Source organism: Leucopleurus acutus (genome assembly GCF_964270905.1).
Source record: "Leucopleurus acutus genome assembly, chromosome: 12".
Classification (NCBI taxonomy): Eukaryota; Metazoa; Chordata; class Mammalia; order Artiodactyla; family Delphinidae; genus Leucopleurus; species Leucopleurus acutus.
The window spans coordinates 58,675,933-58,695,733 of record NC_139154.1 but is presented as its reverse complement, the minus strand read 5'-3'; the positions used below and the strand labels follow the sequence as shown (position 1 = coordinate 58,695,733).

The 19,801-nt window shown below is 37.7% G+C and overlaps 1 protein-coding gene across 3 annotated transcripts in view; it reads left to right on the top strand.

The window, feature by feature from the left end:
* The window catches only part of MAP4K3 (mitogen-activated protein kinase kinase kinase kinase 3), a 189,765-nt gene that overhangs the window by 84,937 nt on the left and 85,027 nt on the right, over nucleotides 1-19,801 (top strand). For all 3 annotated transcript variants that reach the window (XM_082851871.1, XM_082851870.1, XM_082851872.1), the window contains exons 3-4: nucleotides 7,643-7,733; nucleotides 18,563-18,627. In XM_082851871.1, coding sequence (XP_082707997.1) covers nucleotides 7,643-7,733; nucleotides 18,563-18,627 — 156 coding nt within the window. The remainder of the gene's footprint in view (nucleotides 1-7,642; nucleotides 7,734-18,562; nucleotides 18,628-19,801) is intronic.

The following is a 19,801-nucleotide window of genomic DNA, read 5'->3' as shown; positions in this document are numbered from 1 at the left end:
TATTGCAAATAGTGAGAATTTTGTATTTCTACTGTTCATACCACCTTATTTTTTTCACTTGTGGGTTTCAATTGCTTCATACTTCTGGAATAATTCATTAACTCCTTCAGATTAAGTGCCCCTATTATGTGTTGGGAGACAGTGAATAAATAAACATATAGTATATTAGATGTGATAAGTGCAGTGGAGAAAAATAAAGCAGAGTAAGGGTGTTGTGGAGTTGTTGTGGGTTTCAGTTTTATGTAGGGATATCAGAGATGGTCTCATCTTAAAGGCAACGGTTGAGTAGAGCCCTGGAGGAAGTGAGAAAGCAAGGCAGCTGGGTGGAAAAGAACACTGCAGGTAGCTGAATAGAAAGTGTAAAGGTTCTGAGTCAGGAGCTGTGTATGATATTCAAGGAAGAGCAAGGAGGCCATTGTGGATGAAGCAGAGTAAGAGGGAGAAGAGTAGGAGAAACGATGTAGGAGTACAAATAACAAATCATACTGGGTGATAATAATAGAGGTAATAGTTATTAAACATTATGTTTGAGGCCTTGTTCTACGTACTTAACAAGTATTCTTTCATTTAATCCTTACAATAACCTTAAGAGGGAGACGCTGTTATCTCCGTTTCATAATGAGGAACCTGAACTCAGAGAGAGCGAATATGAATATGAATGAATTTACCCAAGATCATACAACCAGAAAGTTGTGAAAACAAGTTTCATAGTTCAATATATTTATTTTTTGGCTGCACCACGCAGCATGAGGCATCTTAGTTCACCGACCAAGGATCTAACCAGGGCCCCCTGCAGTGGAAGCTTGGAGTCCTAACCACTGGACTGCCAGGGAAGTCCCCATAGTTAAATATTCTGATTCCAAAATATATGTCCTTAAACATGACACTGTGCTAGACATGGCGAGTCCAGCAGCAAAGTATAGATTTAATGTTATAGAAATGAGGGAGTTATCCATTTCAGTGAATGACAACTCCATCTTTCCAGTTGCTCAGACCATAAATTTGAAAGTCATAGTTAACTCGTCTCATTTTCCCGTACTCCACCCCCAACCAGACTGAACCGGTTAGCTCTGTCTTCAAAATAGATCCAGTTGCTGATCACATTTTGTCATCATCATTGCTCCCACCCTGGTGCAAGCCACTGCACATCTCCAGGGATTAATACACAATCTTCTAGGGACTTCCTTGGTGGTCCAGTGGTTGGGACTCTGCGCTTCCACTGCAGGGGGCACGCGTTCGATCCCTGGTTGAGGAACTAAGATCCTGCAAGCTGAGCAGCGGGGCCAAAATAATCTTCTAAATGATTTCCCTGCTTCCACCGTTGCTCTACCCAGCAGTCAGAGTGATACTTTTAAATCAGATTAGCATGTCAGGTCTTTGCTGAAAGCATTTCAACAGATTCCTGTCTCAGGGTAAAAGCCAAAGTGCTCATATATGATGTGCCCCCTCTTCATCCTCATCTTCTATACTCTCTCCCAGCTCACTCCGCTGCAGTCACAGCAGCCTGCTCACTGTTCCTAGAAAAAGCTGAGCAGCTTGAGCCTTTTCAGTGGCTCCCTTCCCTCATTTGTATCTTCAGTCAAATCTCATCTTCCTCACCTGCTCTCTTTAGCCATTCCTACTAAATCCCTATTCCCTCCTGAGCTTCATTTTTCACCTTAGTACTCAACACCTTCTGATGTGCTATACAATTTTACTGATTTATTTTGTCTATTGCCTGTCTACTTACATTAGAATATAAGCTCTGAAAAAGTCAGGGAGTTTTGTTTGTATTATTTTTTACTGATGCAGTCCCATTGCTGGCACATAATTGTTCAGTAACGATCTGTTGAATAAATTTTAAAAAAAGAAAAAGAAAGAAGGGAGTTATTTAAGGTTTGACTTTAAGCTGTTATAGTTATGACTGTGCACATTTTATGTCTCCTGTAAGTTTCTTAAAGTCAAGGAAAGTCTTGTTCATTTCTGGAACTCTACTCATGGTCTCCAGTACGTTCTCTTTTATATCATATTAGCTGCTCAGTGTATGGTGGTTGTTGAATGTCTTCTCAGCAGGGAACGTCCTAAGAATAACTATTTATCTTTACCCAAATGAAAGCATTAGATATTTTCACAAATAATATATATACACAAATACACACTCACACATATATTTCTTTACATACTTATATGCTAAAAGGTAAATCAGATTTATAACAAGTTAGCTTCCTTTACACTCTTTAAAAATTATAATTAAAAGTATTTTCAATTCTAATCTCTATTGTTAGTTACCATGTAAATTAACTTTTGATACTGCAAAGAATTATTTCATTATCATGACACTTGTCAAGACACTTCTGGAAAACCGTGGCAGCTTCTGAGAGTCATGAACATGTTAAACATTTAGAAGAGAGATACAAAGATGACTAAAGGGACATAAAAAAACAAAGAATTGAAATAAGAAACAACAAACAAAAGGTAATTGACGGTGACATGTAAACTTGTTTCCTTCATAGGGGAAAGAACTACAGAAACAGAAGATACACAGTTTACAAATAGACCAAGAGTTGGTTTCCTAAAGACTTGTCTGTTATTTCACCTCCCAATACAGATAATCCTTACGTTTCCCCTGTTTGTTTTTCATATAACCTCTACTTCCACTCAGTGTGCAGATACACATCAGTTGCTTTCATTACAATTACTCGGACTTAGATACATAAACTTAAAAAGCACAAGATGGTAACGCTACCTCCCAGCCAGTAGTTCTGTTTCAACAGCTTTACCATATTTATCTAACAAGAGTGTTTGTATAATTATTTGCTTTATTGAATTTTTTGCTTATTTTTAAAAAATGTGAGTGGATAGTTTATTGTCAACGTGCTTATGTTAATGATAAGAGTAGGTCTTATAAACTTAATACAGTTGACGCCAGTGAAAATAATTAGGCATATCAAAAAGGCAGTTAGTTGGTTATCAGTTTGATCTAAGATTATGTATTATTTTGTCAAAGAAAAAGTAAATAATTGTATGAAATGTTGGAAATACCGTGATTGTCAGTTTGCATCTAAAAAGGCAAGAGGGCCTCCCCAGTCGCGCAGTGGTTAAGAATCCACCTGCCAGGTGGACATGGGTTCAAGACCCGGTCCAGGAAGATCCCACATGCCACAGAGCAACTAAGCCCAGGCGTCACAACTACTGAGCCTGTGCTCTAGAGCCCATGAGCCACAACTACTGAGTCCGCGAGCCACAAGTACTGAAGCCCACACACCTAGAGCCTGTGCTCCACAACAAGAGAAGCCACCCCAATGAGAAGCCTGTGCACCGCAACAAAGAGTAGCCCCTGCTTGCCGCAACTAGAGAAAGCCTGCGTGCAGCAATGAAGACCCAGTGCAGCCAAAACTAATAATAAATAAATAAATAAACAAACAAACAAGGCAAGGAAGTATTAAGGAGTCTATGTTTTATTGTAGTTTTCAGGGAGAGACCCACCCCCATAACATTCAAGTATCCTTTTGCTCTCACATATTTGACTAAATACAGCTTTTTACAGGAAAGCATTGTATTAAAAAATAAAGTAAATTGTATAAAAAATAAAAGCAAATAGAAATGCCTATGATCTTGTTCATTATATCTGTGCTCTATTAGAGGGACAGAGTCTCGTGTTTGTTAACCCACTACAACATTTGTGAAGCCCCTCCTACGGTTTGGACAACCTTTTTCGTAAATGGATGGTAATTATATCAGTTTAGGATAATGCTGACTACTGTAATAACTAAGCTAGATCATAATATAATTTTATTTCAAGTTTATGCAATAGTTTAGAGCAGATGTTCAAGTTGTTGGATGACTTTCTTTCTTTGGGTGACTCAGGGACCCAGACTTGCATTTTCTGGGACCTCACAGTGTCATGTAGCCTGCTAATGGGAAAAGAAAGTAGGAAAATTACACATTATTTTTGCTCGCATTCCATTGGCAAGAACTGTTCTCTTTGGCACATCATGTTGACTGGGAAATGTCTTTTGATGGGATAATTGCCTCCCACCAGTAACTTCCACATTATGGAAGGGAGAGCACAGATTATTTGTGAATGGCTAGCCAGCTCTGCCAAAGTGATAATGTTGATAGTAATCACATATTAGTTTCCTGTGGCTATGTTAACAAGGTCTGCAAACTTGGTGACTTGAAACAGCACAAATTTATTCTCTTAAAGTTCTGGAAGTTAGAAGTCCAAAGTGTGTTTCACTGGGTCAAGATCAAAGTCTTAGCAGGGCTGCCTTCCTCTGAATACTCTTAAGGGAGAATCTATTTCCTTGCCTTTTCCAGCTTCTAGAGCTGCATTCCTTGCATTCGTTCATTCTTGGCCTCTTCCTCCATCCTCAAGGCCAGCAACATAGCATCTTGCTCCTTGCCTTCTTATAGTCAAGCCTCCCTCTGCCTCTTCTTATAAGGACACTTGTGATTACATTAAGGGCCCACCCAGATAATTCACGATAATCTCCCCATCACAAGATCCTTAACTTAATCATACTTGCACGCCCCTTTTTGCCATGTATGGTAACATTCACAGGTTTCAGAGGTTAGGACCTGGCCATCTTTGGGGCCATTATTCGGCCTACTACAGATAGTTAACATTTATTGAACATTTAGTATTGTGTCATGTTTATTCTGAGAACTTTGCATGTGTAAGTCTGTATTTTTCTGCCTGTCTACTTGATTTATTCATGATCTGCTCTACTTGTAGGCTTGCTCATTTTTCTCAATTAGGTTTTGTTTTTATTTTTGCCATCCTTTGGAAGATGTATTCTTCATTTTAATGTCAAAAATTTTACCGAAAATTCGTAATCTCTCAGAATTGGAAAGAATTTTTCAAAATTATCTTATCTAACCATCCCATTGGGGGGGCTATTAATTTATCCTTTAGAATGTATTTCTCTTGAACTTTGAAGAAAGTCCTTTAACTCTGTTAGGCTCCTTTGGATTAATTAATGTATTAAACTGCTTTCTTTTTTCCTACCCAAATCTACCTTTTTTCAGTTACCTTTAAAAATCAAATTGTGGAATTTTTCTTTGGATTTTTTCCCCACAAAAATACTGAATTTAATTTGGCCATTGTCATAATCACATGGGGATGACTTAATAGGACAAAAAGGATGCACTTTGGATCAACAACATTTCCTGGGAAAGACGTGGTTGAAGGCTTAAAAAGCCATTCATAGATTTTAGTGAAACCACAGGAGTAGCAAACAGTTGTATAAAACATGCTAATAACTGGATGAAATTAAACCAAAAGCAGATGCTCCTGATTTAGAGTCATCATGTAGTAGAATTATGTGCTATGATTATGATTATGCTATTATTATGATTCATTCAGGTAACAACTTCATTGATTGCATATTAGGTGCTAGGGACACAGAAATGATGAAGGTATCATTCCTGTCCTAGACGCTGTAACATTCCAGTGAGGACATAGACATGAAGACATTGATGCAGTGATGCTTACAGGTATAATAGAAACCACAGCTCAAGGTGGCTTAAACAGTACAAGGAGTTTATTGGTCATGAACAGGTATGTCTGAAAATTACCAGGCAGATGAGGCTTCCTGTAGTAGCTCAATTACACTGGTCATGTGCCTTCCTCCTTCCCCCCTTTTCGTGTTTCTTCTCAGTGTTTTCTGCAGGTCAGTGTTATTCTAAAGCTGGCTGCCTTGGAGGTTGTGTGACGACTGACAGCTTCAGGGCTGCTCCTAGAAAGAGAGCTGCTGTCCTCTAACTATTAAACTAGTCCTAGAGTTCAGGCTGACTGTATCAACTTTGATCTCATGTAACCCAGTCACTGAATTGGGGAAAAGTATAATCGAAAGGCAGGTGAAAAGCAAAATTTAGAACTTTCAAAGTATTTCATATATCCCTGAAAATTGGAGTTCATCTCATTATGGCTTTATTATGTTTATCTTGGATTTTTCTTAATATACTGAATCAGAAATTCTTACTGGTGGGAAGTAAACCCAGAAGATCCTAGTTCAGTGATTTTCTTTTGAGATTTTGAAGGCATAAAAATTTTCTATTCTCCCTTTGGAAAACTTTGATTTTGTACCCATTTCATTGCAGAAATTACGAATCTGACATACTGTATCTTCTCTACTACTTCTTCCCTTGTCACTGGGGCGGTAAGGTTGGTTTTGATACTGAGTTCAGATGGTTCATGGTTAGGCTACTTTCAAGCCTCAGTTACATTTACAGTAGGAAAATGCCAGGCCAGAAGTGTCAAGGGCTTGCCATAACAACCTCATATTTACGATTTAAACTTTAGTTTGGGAAACCTATTTTTGATTTTGCCACTAATATACATTTAATCAGGCTATTCATAGTATATAATGCTTGAAAAACTGAGTTAGTAATACAAAGCTGCTTTGATTTCAATGTAAGCACTTCCACGTGTTCTCTTTCTGCTTAGTCTCTGGTTTACCACATTTGCATTCATGGCAGTTCTGTCTCTCTCCATGACAAATGTTCATTCAGGAACCAGGAACATGTGTGACACTGTTACAGGATTGCCAGATCTTATTTTGAAGAATTTGGGCAGGGAGGGAGTAGAAGGAGAGAGATACTTGCTGATAGTCTGACCAGACTTAAATACAATCCCATTCTACATCCCAGCACAGCTGGAGCAAGGCACTTGAATACAGGATAAGCCTGTGGCAGGGGTGGTGGTGCGGGTGGGGGGGGGGGGGCTTCTGGTAAACCAGTACTGCTAGAGTAAGGCCTCTCAGCTCTACCAAAAGAGCTGTGGAGGTACATTTGATAGTCTCAGTGTATAAGGGTTCCTACCCTAACTTAAAAAAGAACTGCTTCCTTGTGCAAAATTATATTAAATGTTGGGACTTCCCTGGTGGCGCAGTGGTTAAGAATCCGCCTGCCAATGCAGGGGACACGGGTTCACGGAGCAACTAAGCCCGTGTGCCACAACTACTGAGCCTGCGCTCTAGAGCCCGCAAGCCACAACTACTGAGCCCATGTGCCACAACTACTGAAGCCCATGTACCTAGAGCCCATGCTCCGCATCAAGAGAAGCCACCACAGGAGAAGCCCGCACACTGCAACGAAGAGTTGCCCCTGCTTGCCACAACTAGAGAAAGCCCACGCGCAGCAACGAAGACCCAACGCAGCCAAAAATAAATAAATAAATAAAATTATATTGAATGTTATTTGCTAAGAAAGGGAAAACATAATGTATTTCTAGTGAATTATATGATGATTATATCCAAGGCATAATTGTAATAATAGCAAATGCTTATCTAGTGCTTACTCTGTGTCAGATACTGTTCTAAGCATTTTACATACATTAGCCCACTTAACCCTTACAATAGCCATATAAGATAGATTATTATTAGTTTTATCCCTATTTTACAGAGGAAGAAATTGGCACAGAGAGGTCAAGTAACTTGCCCAAGTTCACACAGCTTAGTAAGGGACAGAGTTGGGATTTGAATCCAACATAGTCTGGGACCAGAGTTCATACTTTTTAATCATTGTACTTTACTTTCTGTCAAGATAGGACTGAAATTGTCATTAAAAATAATATCAATAACATTTTTTATGTTTTGAAAGAAATCGACATTTTGAAATTTACCTACTAAATATTCAACTTGCTTATTTTTTATTCTAGGAGAAGACTTTGCAGTTGTGCAGCAAGAAATTATTATGATGAAAGACTGTAAGCACCCAAATATTGTTGCTTATTTTGGAAGCTATCTCAGGTACATTGTTTGTTTCCCTTATGAAAAGCAGTAATGATTTCCATCACCTAATACATTTAACAGAATAAAGTTAGCTCTAATACCAAGTTTTGTAGTTTTCTTCATGCTTTGAAAATAAGATATCTTCATATGAATGGAATTTTTATTTATGACCTCTTTATGTTAATTCTGTACCCCATACCATAGTCCATGATTTGTCTGTTATACTCTTGGGAATTCTGGGTGTAGTTTCAGTGAGGAAGCTGGCAAGTAAAAACTGACTTTTATGGTTAGTCTTCCTGTGGTAGACCAAAGATCTAAATACGCCATTCTGTTGCCCCTTTCTTCTAGTCTTGGGTGAATTTACAAAGTATATCTGTTGTTTTTATTAGAACCTTTAGAACCTTTTTTTTTCTTTTGTGCTTCTAGCCTCAAAGTATTGCATCATCCCTTCCGTTCATTTTATCCAGAGGACTAGGAATTATAATTATTTTACTAACTTCTTATTTTCCCAGGTCCTAAAGTGAACTTAGAAGGACTGAATTTGCCGCCCCTTGTTTTGGTTTGGCAGGACCAAGCCAGGTTCCCCAGGTCATATTCCATAGGGGATGACCTCAAGGCCAGATCTTGCGTTTCCATTCACTTCTGTATGCAGTTGAGTTGAGCACTGTGACCTAGTTGTTTCCAAGGTTCCTTCCAAAGGCGAAGGATTAGAGAATGTTTTCTTAGGTACTTAAAAAACTCTTCTGTTTGGTTCCCATATACTGTAGGGTAAGAATAAGGATGTATCTTATTACAGCTCCCATTCTGTCTGTGAGCCAAGTACAAAACACTTCTTTTCTGATGCAGGCACAGCATATGGAAAAGACAGGGCACTTCTGCCCTCTCTTCCTTCCAGCTTGTGAAAGGCCAGGCGGACCAGCTCTTCTTGATTCTAACTGCTCTTGGATAGCTTTGATTGCCCACCTTCATCGAGGTCAAAGGGTGGGTTTAATGGGACTTTAGTTCACGTAGGGACAGGTGCCACCCCGAGGTCAGTGGCTGTTAAACATTTTGAATGGGTTCTTTAACAGCCAGTTTAAAACTGTTTTAATGGTGGGTGGTTCAGACAACAACCTAACAACAGTTTCTGCATCAGTTTTTATCTTATGGACAGACCCAGCACAGGCAGTTACTCCATCAGCTCAAAGGAGTCTCTTACAATCATTTAAGCTCATGATACAAATAACTGATTTCTGCCAACACATGTAAATTGTCACTTCAAAACAATTTGTTTCACTGTTATTGGTCCTAACAAAATGATCCTACTTAGACTCATTTGGGAGAAGCATTACAAAGTTTTCTTCCCCAAAGAGCAAACAGATCTTTTTTTAAGAGTTTTTGTGTTTCCCCAGGGACATTGAACTGAGAATTTCTCAAACATGTTCTGAGTCTTCCAGAAATATGGGACCATCCAAAGCCTAACCTGTTATTCCAGGAGATCCCCACACCCACTTACATGGCAACCTTGGTGTGGTGAAATGAGCATGATCTTTTTGCCACAGAGACAGTAGTATAGTTGGTAGTTTAGAGCTTGAGTTCTGGAGTCAGGTTGGTTGGGTTGGTTGAGTCCTGACTCCATCACTTACTAACTTTGTGACTTATGGCAAATTACTTAACCACTCTGTGCCTCCATTTCCTCATCTATAAAATAAGGATAATAATAATAGATACATGATGTGATAACTACAAGGGTAGTTGGTAAATATAAGTAAAGTGTTAAGAACAATGGTTAGAGCATAATAAATGCTCGATAAATGTTAACTTGTATTGTTAACTTGCTACTACTATTGCTATGATTACTATTACTGTTAACTGTTTTTTAAATACCATCAGGTTAGTGCCTAATTTGATCTTTTCAACAACGCTCTTAGGAACATTACTCTATGGTAAATATTTCCATTTTACAAATAAGGTGTTTGAGAGTTTCACATCGAGTATTTAGTTCACAGTTTCCTTTCAAGTTATTGACAGAGGAGGGTCCTAGTTCTTTCTGTGGTATTGTGCTTATGGATCACATGACTTTTGACTTGGCCTTTCTACTTCCTTGCCAAAAAAGCTGACCAAATAAACTTCCAGTACTTCACACCCACCCACCCCACCCCTCAAAATTCAAAAAGTAACATTAAGCTAAACTGGACATTTGACTTTCTGGGTTACTTAGGCAAGAGCCTTCCCACAAGGTTAGGCAGCAAAACGTTTGATCTTGTTACCGGAATACAGAATTCCTTCTGGGTTTGTATTCATTTTTGTTGAGACTTGGGGCAAAATAGCACAACTCTGTAGTAACACACTCTTTAACCTTAACCATGAGACATGCTACAAGAGAGCCAATTTAAGGTTATGCCTAACAAAAATTGTACTTACTTTTAGATATCAGGAACCATGTATTCTGACTGTATTTTGAATATCCTTTTTTTTAAAGTAAACCTTTTAAATTGAAGCATAGTATACATACAGAACAGTGTGCAAGTTTCTGTTTTGTGTGTAACTCGATGGATTTTTTTTAGAGGATACTTTTATTTTAATCTAAGTATAAGGATACAGAGAGCAAAACTGCCCAGAAACCGTAGTGCAACAGACAAAATTAGGGTCATTCTTTTTTTTTTTTTTAATAAAGCGTGTTCATTTGGAGTTGTATGATCTGATATAGGAAAACTGATTTAAACATATAATTTTATTCTGTAACGTGTAGTTGATGAAAGTGATACGAAAGCAATTGGTAGTATAATGTGGAAGAGCGATTAATCCTGTCTTTCTTTAGCTCTTTTCTTCTATAGAAATTCTTCCCTGCTTCACTAATTAAAGTCTAGACTCAGGCAAATTTGGACTTTGGGATAATGATTAGCCTTGTGGGGTGTTAGAGCTAGAAGGGACCAAGAGGTCTTGTCACTTAGCCCACTTTTTTTTTTTTTTTTGCTGATAGAAGAGAGACTGCTGGATAAATGACTTCTTTAGGTTATCCAGCTACTCCTTGTTGGTGCTGGGATTTAAACCTGGCTCTGCAGGTACCTAGCCAGCAGTCTTTCTGGTGTACATATTACTTAGTCCGGAAATGGCAGATTTAGTCTCAGAGGGAACATGGTTTCTTGGCTTCTTTCTCATTACTGAATGATCTTTCAGAAGGCAATGAGCTTGTTCGTTTGAACTTGATACAAACCCCCTGAAATATATACTGTTCTTATTGACCTTCTTCCTTCTATCTTGTTGCATTATAGCCTATTATAACAAATTTGGACCAAAAAATTGAGTAAACTGAAGTAATGTGGTTTGACCATTAATAAATTTCCCCTCCAGACTTAACCCTATGAATTTACTGAATAGATGACCAGCAAATAATTAAGTTCAGAAGCGTATTTTATAACAGGGTTATAGTGAGCTATGCTCACTTCCCAAAGGAATATTGAGACTGAGCTCCTGTAAGACAGAAGCCTGATACTCTTGATGGGGCCGTCCTTACTTGCTCTTCAACATCATTAAAAGCCTGTGTTTATTAAGTGCCTAATTACACATACTGTACAACAAGAACTGGATAGAGAAAACTTTTCTCTGAAAGTTTAGAATTTAAAGTAAATAGGCCTGGTGTGGTAAATATTTTTATCTGTGTATTTCTGTGTGTGTGTTTACAAAACAACAGATTTAAATCACCATAGACCTATTCTTTATTCTCAGTAGAGCTAAACGATTGCTTCTTTTAAGCAAAGAATGATCTTAACTTCAGATTCTTCTAAGCATTCCTTCGCCCAGCGTATTCTTTAAGAATAAATTAAGAAAATTGGAACATTCCTTTCTAGTCTGAACTCATAGTGCTCAGCTTTGACTAACAGCAAATGATCCTCAAAAGATGAGCTGTCAGAAGGTCAGATCCATGCACTGAAAACACTTTTATTTAGATCAGATATTTTAAACCTTTGAAATCCAGAGTAGTAGTTTAGATGAACATGATTTAGCTCATAGTAATAATATATTTATGAATCATCACCACTTACAAAGTGTGTTTACATTATTTCTTAGGAAGTCTAGAGTGCTGTATTGATTTCTGGAGATGTTAAGATAGATAAAACAGTCCTTGCCTTTAAGGAGCTTACTATTGAATAGAAAAAATAGACATGAGCAAATAATTGCAATGCTAGGTGCAGTAATCATTTTGACGTAAGATATAAAGTGATAAAGATGTGGTAGAATATCTGATTTTGTCAAAGGGAATCAGAGAGAGCTCTTTGAATGATGTTATTCCCAAATACTGGGTGTTAGAGGATTAGTATGCATTTACTGTGGTGTGTATATGTATGTAGAAAATTGTAATTTCTGACAAAGGAAATGGATGCATGAGAAAATCATGACGTGTTCAGGAGATAGCAAATAATCTCATATTAGAGTTTAAGGGGAAAGGGTGTAGTTCAGCAGGTTAAGGCTGTGGAGATTTAGGCAAAAAAGAAACCTTTTATGCCTTAATTAGGACCTGTGTGTATTGAGCATACTTGTTGGAAGGTTTTAACACAGAGGTAGTATATTCTATGGGGGGATGGACTTGGGGTGTAGGGTATTGAGACAAGGAGTCAGTTAATTTTATATGGTACATTTATTACAGTAATCCAAGAAAGAGATGGTAGTCCCCTGAGTTATATAGAAACTGGAAGAAATTTTTTTTCTAGAGCCAGAGACAGGACTTGCCAGGACTTGTAGTCCCTTGAGTTATATAGAAACTGGAAGAAATTTTTTTTCTAGAGCCAGAGACAGGACTTGCCAGGGAAACCACAGAATCTTAACTGAAAATGCGTTTTTGAATGCTCACACTATGAAAATAAAGTAAATTAAGTCACTTTAGTTTATACCCAGCTACTGTCTTTTTTTAAAAAAGGAAACTTAATCTTGGAATATGTTAGATTTACATAAAAGTTGCAAAGATAGTACAAAGAGTTCTCGCAGCTTTCCCTGGTGTTAACATCTTACATAACCCTGGGACATTTGTCAAAACTAAGAAATTAACACTGGTACAACATATTAGCTAAACTAAGATACTGCATTTGGATTTTACCAGTTTTCACTAATGGTCCTCTTTAAGAAATTTGGTGGAACTACCTTATGAGATACTTCTTTATACCAGTATTGCTGGGGTATTTCTACGGAACATTTGTTCAGAGGGATGCTGATATGTGAAAAAATGGGTCTGTGGAAAAAATAATTGGGGGATGTAGCGAACTAAACAAAATTAGAGAAGTTGTATTTCTTCTTTCTCTTCTTCATTTTCCCTCTCCCCTCTGCTCTGTTATCTTTTCCCCTTCTTCCTCTTCTGCATTCTCCCCTTCCCAACATTCCATCCCCTTTCTTCCCCTCTTTCTAATCTTCCTCCTCCTTTTCCCACCTTTTCTTCCCTCTCCACACCTCCTCCTTCCCTTTCTCCTTCTATTCTGTGCCCCACTCCCCCCCCCAACAGGATTTCTCAGAGACCTTAAAATACCAGTGGCGTTGTTAATTTCCAAGAGAAGAGGAGACTGTAGTATATGACATTTCTAAAACTGATTTAACTGTGCAGTGGTTTCTTTTGGGGAACATACTTCACATAGGACTGCTGTCCAGTGACCCGTTCTTTGTCAAATATTATGCCAAACTGGGAGTGTTAAGTACAATTATAGAGAAATAGGTCACCTTGTATCCTCTGAATGCATAGCTACCCCTCATTGTTAAAGGGGAAGAAGGTGGATGGGTTACATATAACTTTTTGGAATGCGGTCGTTTTTGCCTATTTGTTTAAAAATGAACCAAAACATTTTAATTCAGCACACATTAACATGAGCTATCCTAAACTAAAACATCTAGCAGTTATTAAACTTTTCGTTTTTCACATTGACAGTTGAGGTTACAGTTGAATTATTTTGCTGAATGTGATGGAGTAGCCGTTGGCAAGTGCTTTGGTCAACAAGATAACCTACAGTAAAGTACAGGGTACTGTACTGTGTGGGGCATGGCTAGGCATCCTGTCCTGGGGGAATGACTGGTCTGCTAATTTCTAGCAGACATTTGAGAGCTGTTTATCCTTGGTGATCATGCTCATATTTTATTTTTCTTTTTAAATCATGTTATATTTGGGCAAAATACATAAATAATTATACTTAGTTCAGTGTGGGAAGATTAAAAGGTGTGTTTTAGAAATGATAACCTCTTTAATTTAATGAAATAGTTATTAGAATGTTAGTTCCTATTTGCTCTAGTAAACATTGAACTAGAAGATGAAAATAGTGAACTTTTCCCCCCTCTACTTATTTTTCTATTCCTTGTCAGATAGAAAGATAATTTTACAGAATAAGAAAGAATTATAAGGATTTGTTGAGCCAGAGAATTAATAGTGATATATTGTATATTTACCTCAGTGATTAATTTTATTTTAGTTCAGATACCCAGGGACAAAGATTTTGTAATTTATTGGCCTGCATCAAATGGACTGATCTGATTCAAGTCCTTTCCCGTTAAGCAGATGGCTTGGTGAATGACCAAAAGCAAATGCAGATTTACCATCACAAGAGAGACATTCTTAGAACAGATGGAAGTCATTTTTCTAATAGACTCTGAATATTCAGGCGTTTTTGATAATAGCAGACTTAACTAAATGGAATGTTGTAAAGGTAAAGTGTTTTAGGCATCTTAAAAGGTAAAGTATTAAATATATAATTATGATTTTTTTTTCTCAGTCTGTAAGTTGGAAAGTCATTTTACATAGAGTGAACAGAAAATTGTGTTTTTAAGCAAGGTGGGAAAGGGGGTAGACCAGCTTCAAGTAGAGGATGGTATAATATTGAAATATGTAAGAAAGCAGAGAACTCATTTCCTGCATCCATTTTCTTTACAAGGAGAATTGTTTTCAAACTGGAAAGGGTAGGAAAATAATGCTTAATAAAAGCATTATTAAGAAGGAATTGATGTACAGATAGGTGACTAGATAATTATAGAGCACCAGACACTTTAAATGAATGTAAGCCTTTTAGATTTATATAAATTATATCTCATTACTATCCTGAAAATATAGCAGACATGATTGTCATCCACTGTCGGTGAGTGTCTTGACAAATAGGAGGGGTGTCAAAAGATTAGTGATCAGCATTGACCAATTTGCAAAGGAAAGGAAAAGGTGATTTCTAGAAAATACAGACTGTTAAACTTGATGTCAGTCATCTGTCCCCAGCAAACTTCTAAGATAAATTATTAATCACATAATTAGTGAGCGCTTATAGGAAGGAAGTGGTGATTAGCATTACTTTAGTAAGAAGTTATGTCAAATCAATCCCATCTCTTCTATTTTTTTTCTTAAAAAAAAGAAAAAGGCAAGTTTACTTAATTACACCTTCACTGAGTTCCAGGAGCAGTTTAAGGTGCCTCACATAAATAAAACACAACCAGACAAACTATAACAAAAGGAGTAGAAAACAGCTTACGTTTATTGGGCATATAGTCCAGGTCCTTTACTAAGCAGTTTACTTATCCTGAGCAGACCCCAAAACAATTCAGCCAGTTTCTGTGAGATGTGAGAAGTCCCTGCTGCCTGTTGCTTAAGCCCTTGAGGCAGGAATTTTATATGAAAGTTTCATGTGCAGCAGATGTGAAAATATTTTAGAGCAGTAGTTCTCAAGCACTTTGGTCTTAGAACCCCTTTTATTTTACACTCTTAAAAATGATTGAGTACCCCCAAAGAGCTTTGGTTTGTGTGGGTTATATCTATTGATATTTACTATATTAGATATTAAAATTGAGAAACATTTGAAACAAGAATACATAAGCACATATTCCAGTAGCTGTCAGAGGGATGACATCATCATCACACTTCCTGCTCCTGTAGTGTCTGGAAAACTCCACTGTATTTTCAAGACAGAGTGCAAAGGGCAAATAATTTTTAGTGTTGTTATGAAAATGAGTTTGACTTTGCTGACCTCCTGAAAGGATCTCCAGGACTCTCAGAGGCCTCCAGACCGCACTTTGAGAATCACTGTTCTAGAGGAAGGACTCAGTCTAGAGAGATCAGGCTATGAAATCCTGCATTACACATATTAAATTGGAGTCTAAGCATCATTTCAAAGAATATTGGTTGATAGACTTGCCAGTTTTATACCTCAGTTTAAGCAGAGGCACAGAGAGGTGTCAAATGGTCATTCTGAGCAGTCTGCGTAGTTAGAGTGCCATTCATGTCACCAGTGGAAAAGTTACTCCTAATGTTCCTTAAGCTCATTAGTAAACTCAGTAGTGCAGGTCCACATAGTTTATACGCAAAGCTCTTGCTCCTGATTAGGGGCTTTCTAACCGACGACTTCTGGAGCGTGGGGTAGGAGGGGTGTATTTACACGTAGAAATAGTGTCACAATAGTGTCTCCAATTATTTTAAGTAAAATAATTGGAGAGCTAATAAGATGCATGTGAAAACTTCTTTTTTTTTTCCTTTTAAGTATGAAATTTAACAAATAAGGACAAGGTCCTGTGCATAGTTTCAGTGAACCAGATATACAAATAGGGAGCTAGAAAGGAAACTCATCTGGCCACTTCTATGTAAAAAAAGATCTAGAGGTTTTAGTTAACTTCAAACTGCAAACCAGCAGTTGAATGCAGTTGCTAAGAAGCTGAAGTTAATAAGAAATAGAAGTGTTCATATAAAGGACATAATTGTTTGATTCTCAGGGGGATTTAGATTTCTCCCTGTGTAACAGTCACCAGTCATAAATGCCTTCATCGTTTTGGATGAGACCATGCATCTGCCAGCCCCCAGGCATCCATTCTGTGAGTTATTCAAACCAGGCCACTTTGCAACTAGGTCATACTTTACCGTCAGCAGTCATGACTCAGTTTCACTGGTATGTGCACCACCTGGGAATTTGAGGTCCTGATTTCTTTCTCTGGGCTTCACTATCTTCAGCTTTGCCTCTAGAATCATGGTACTTTTTACTCTGTACTCTTTTAAGTTTGCTGACCTTCACACTGACAGGTTGTGTTCCTTTGATATATGGTGCATGGTCCATCACACCCAACCAAGTCAGCTCACCTCTCAGGTCTGCTTAATCACACCACCACCGCCATATGTGGCCCAATCCTGATAACAGCTCCACTTGTTAATGCACTGTTCATGCAGTATTCAGACTAGTACTTGATTCTGGGTGCCACATTTTCAGAGACATTGACAAACTAGAGACTATCCAGATGAAAGTAACTAAACTGAGGAATATACAAACCAACCACTGTTTTACAGTATGACCTCAGCCTATTCTAGCTTCACTTCCTGCCATTCTCTCTTCAGGTAGCCTGAGTTCAACTCACACTAAATCACCCACAGTCTCTAAAATGTGTCATCAAATTTTCATTCTTTTGCACAGGCCCTTTCCCTGTCTCTTGGTGGTGAATTCCTACTTTAACTTCAAGACCCAACTCAAATGTTATTTCCTCCCTTAAAATTTCCGTTGACTCTCCTAATTATTTTTACCTCTGGGTTCTCACAGAACTTTATACATGCCTGAATTGTGCATTAATCAAACTATAATACAGTCCAAGGGTCAGCAAACCGTTTCTGTAAATGACCATATAGTAAATATTTTAGGCTTTGTGGACTTCGTATGTTTCTCTCTGTCACAGTTGCTCACCTCTGCTGTTTTAGTACAAAAACAGCCATAGATAATATGTAAATGAATGAGTGTGACTGTATTCCAACATAACTTTACATGAACACTAAAATTTGAATTTCACAGAATTGTCACATGTCAAGAAATAATATTCTTCTTTTGAAACCCCCCCCAACCGTTTAAAAATATGAAAACCATTCATAGTCCCTGGGCTATACAAAATCAGGCAGCAGGCTAGATTTGGCCATAATTTGCTGATCCTGGATCTAATCTAGGATTCTAATCTAGGATTAATCCTAATCTAGGATTAGGAGAAGCCCTAATCCTAATCTAGGATTCTAATCTAATCAAATCTAATCGATTTGTTTATTATTTCAATTACTCATGCATTCATTCATTTATGAAATAAGTATTCATTTACTGGTATCCTTCTAGGCACTGTGAATGCAGTGGTAAGAGACACCAACATATTATTAAGGCAGAATCTTTCTTCTGTGTTAGACTGAGCTTGCTGAGTTCAGAGACTTTCTACTCCATCTCTGCCCCCCAAGAATAGTACATTTCCTGTTACATTTTGAGATGAAGTAATGAATGATTCAACAAAGGAATAAGAGATTATGGCTTTGCTAATTATTTCTCCTGTGACTATGTGGTTATGCTGTCTTATAATGTGAATGTGAAAGAGAAATGCTACTAAAGACAAGTGAGTGATAAATTTTTAACAAAGGTTATTTTGGAAAGATCTTTGTTGAGTCTAGATATGAGGGTAAAGTTTACATTTTGTCTGTTTTGTCAATGAGAAGAGCCATCAAAGTGATACACTTTGAGATGTATTGGCTATTCTCTGATGAATCTTCTCTATGTAATTTTTGGTATGAACCTTTTAATTAACATTTAACTTTTATAATGCAGTCATAGGGTAGATGGATAAACTGTGAGGGAGGGGACTTTTTAACTAAAGGGACATTTTCTCTCATTTGGAGGTGCCAAATGACATCTTTACATCCTACAAATCGTGTATTTTAAGGATTAAAACCTTGGGTTGAGTTACAGCAACACATTATGTTAAGTAATTCGTTTACTCATAGATATTAGCTTTTCTCTTAGCACATTGCATTTATGTGGTTTTTCAAGGTATTGGCATACGACCTTAAAATACTTGTTACTTCAAATAACTTTAATCATGAAAATGTGATAATGCTTATTTTCTTTTTATAGGCGAGATAAACTTTGGATTTGCATGGAGTTTTGTGGAGGTGGTTCTTTACAGGATATTTATCATGGTAAGACCAAAGTATATGTGAAAGAGATTAAGTAGAATTTCTTAAAATACAGTTATTTACTATGTTAAACATTAATGTTGTTTTGAGGAAAGTGTGTTTTATCATTATGCTATTTGGATACATACGGAAATTTAAGATATATACAGACGAAAGGAGCATTCACTTTATAAGTTGAGAAATTACACGCAGTTGAATTATTTGCTAATTCTAAAGAAGGTATATTATATATAGTTAGTTCAGTTGGAATAGGAAACAGGAAAGGATAGATTTTCTGGAACTGTTTTAGAAGGCTTAATGAAGAAAGTGGGCTTTAAGTTGGTCTTTAAAAGATAGGTAAACCATGGATACAAAGAAGAGACACAAGTGTACTCCAGCAGCACAGTGATGTGAAGGTGTGACATGTTAGATCACTCTCACTGGTCTGTCTGGGGTGTATTTGGAGAGTGTGGTCAGATCTAGAGAGCCTTGAAAGCCAGAAGGAGGGACTTGCCTGGTGGTCCAGTGGTTAAGACTCCACACTTCCACTGCAAGGGACACAGGTTGGATCCGTGGTTGGGGAACTAGGATACTGCATGCCGTGCCACATGGCCAAAAGAAAGCCAGAAGGAAAAACATGGGAACATTTCTGCTTCATGAAAAGTTATTTCTGAGACTTCCCTGGTGGCACAGTGGTTAAGAATCCACCTGCCATTGCAGGGGACATGGGTTTGAGCCCTGGTCTGGGAAGATCCCACATGCTGCAGAGCACCTAAGCCCAGGTGCCACAACTACTGAGCCCACATGCCACAACTATTGAAGCCCATGTACCTAGAGCCCATGCTCTGCAACAAGGTAAGCCACCGCAGTGAGAAGCCCGTGCACCGCAACAGAGTAAGCCCCACTCGCCACAACTAGAGAAAGCCCACACACAGCCACAAAGACCCAAAACAGGCAAAAAATAAATAAGTAAATAAAATAAAACAATTTTTCAAATGTATTATTAAAAAAAAAAATTGAAGGGCAGACAGCAGAAGCAAGAAGAACTACAGTCCTGCAGCCTGTGGAACAAAAACCACAATCACAGAAGCACAGACAAAATTAAAAGGCAGAGGACTATGTCCCAGATGAAGGAACAATATAAAACCCCAGAAAAACAATTAAATGAAGTGGAGATAGGCAACCTTCCAGAAAAAGA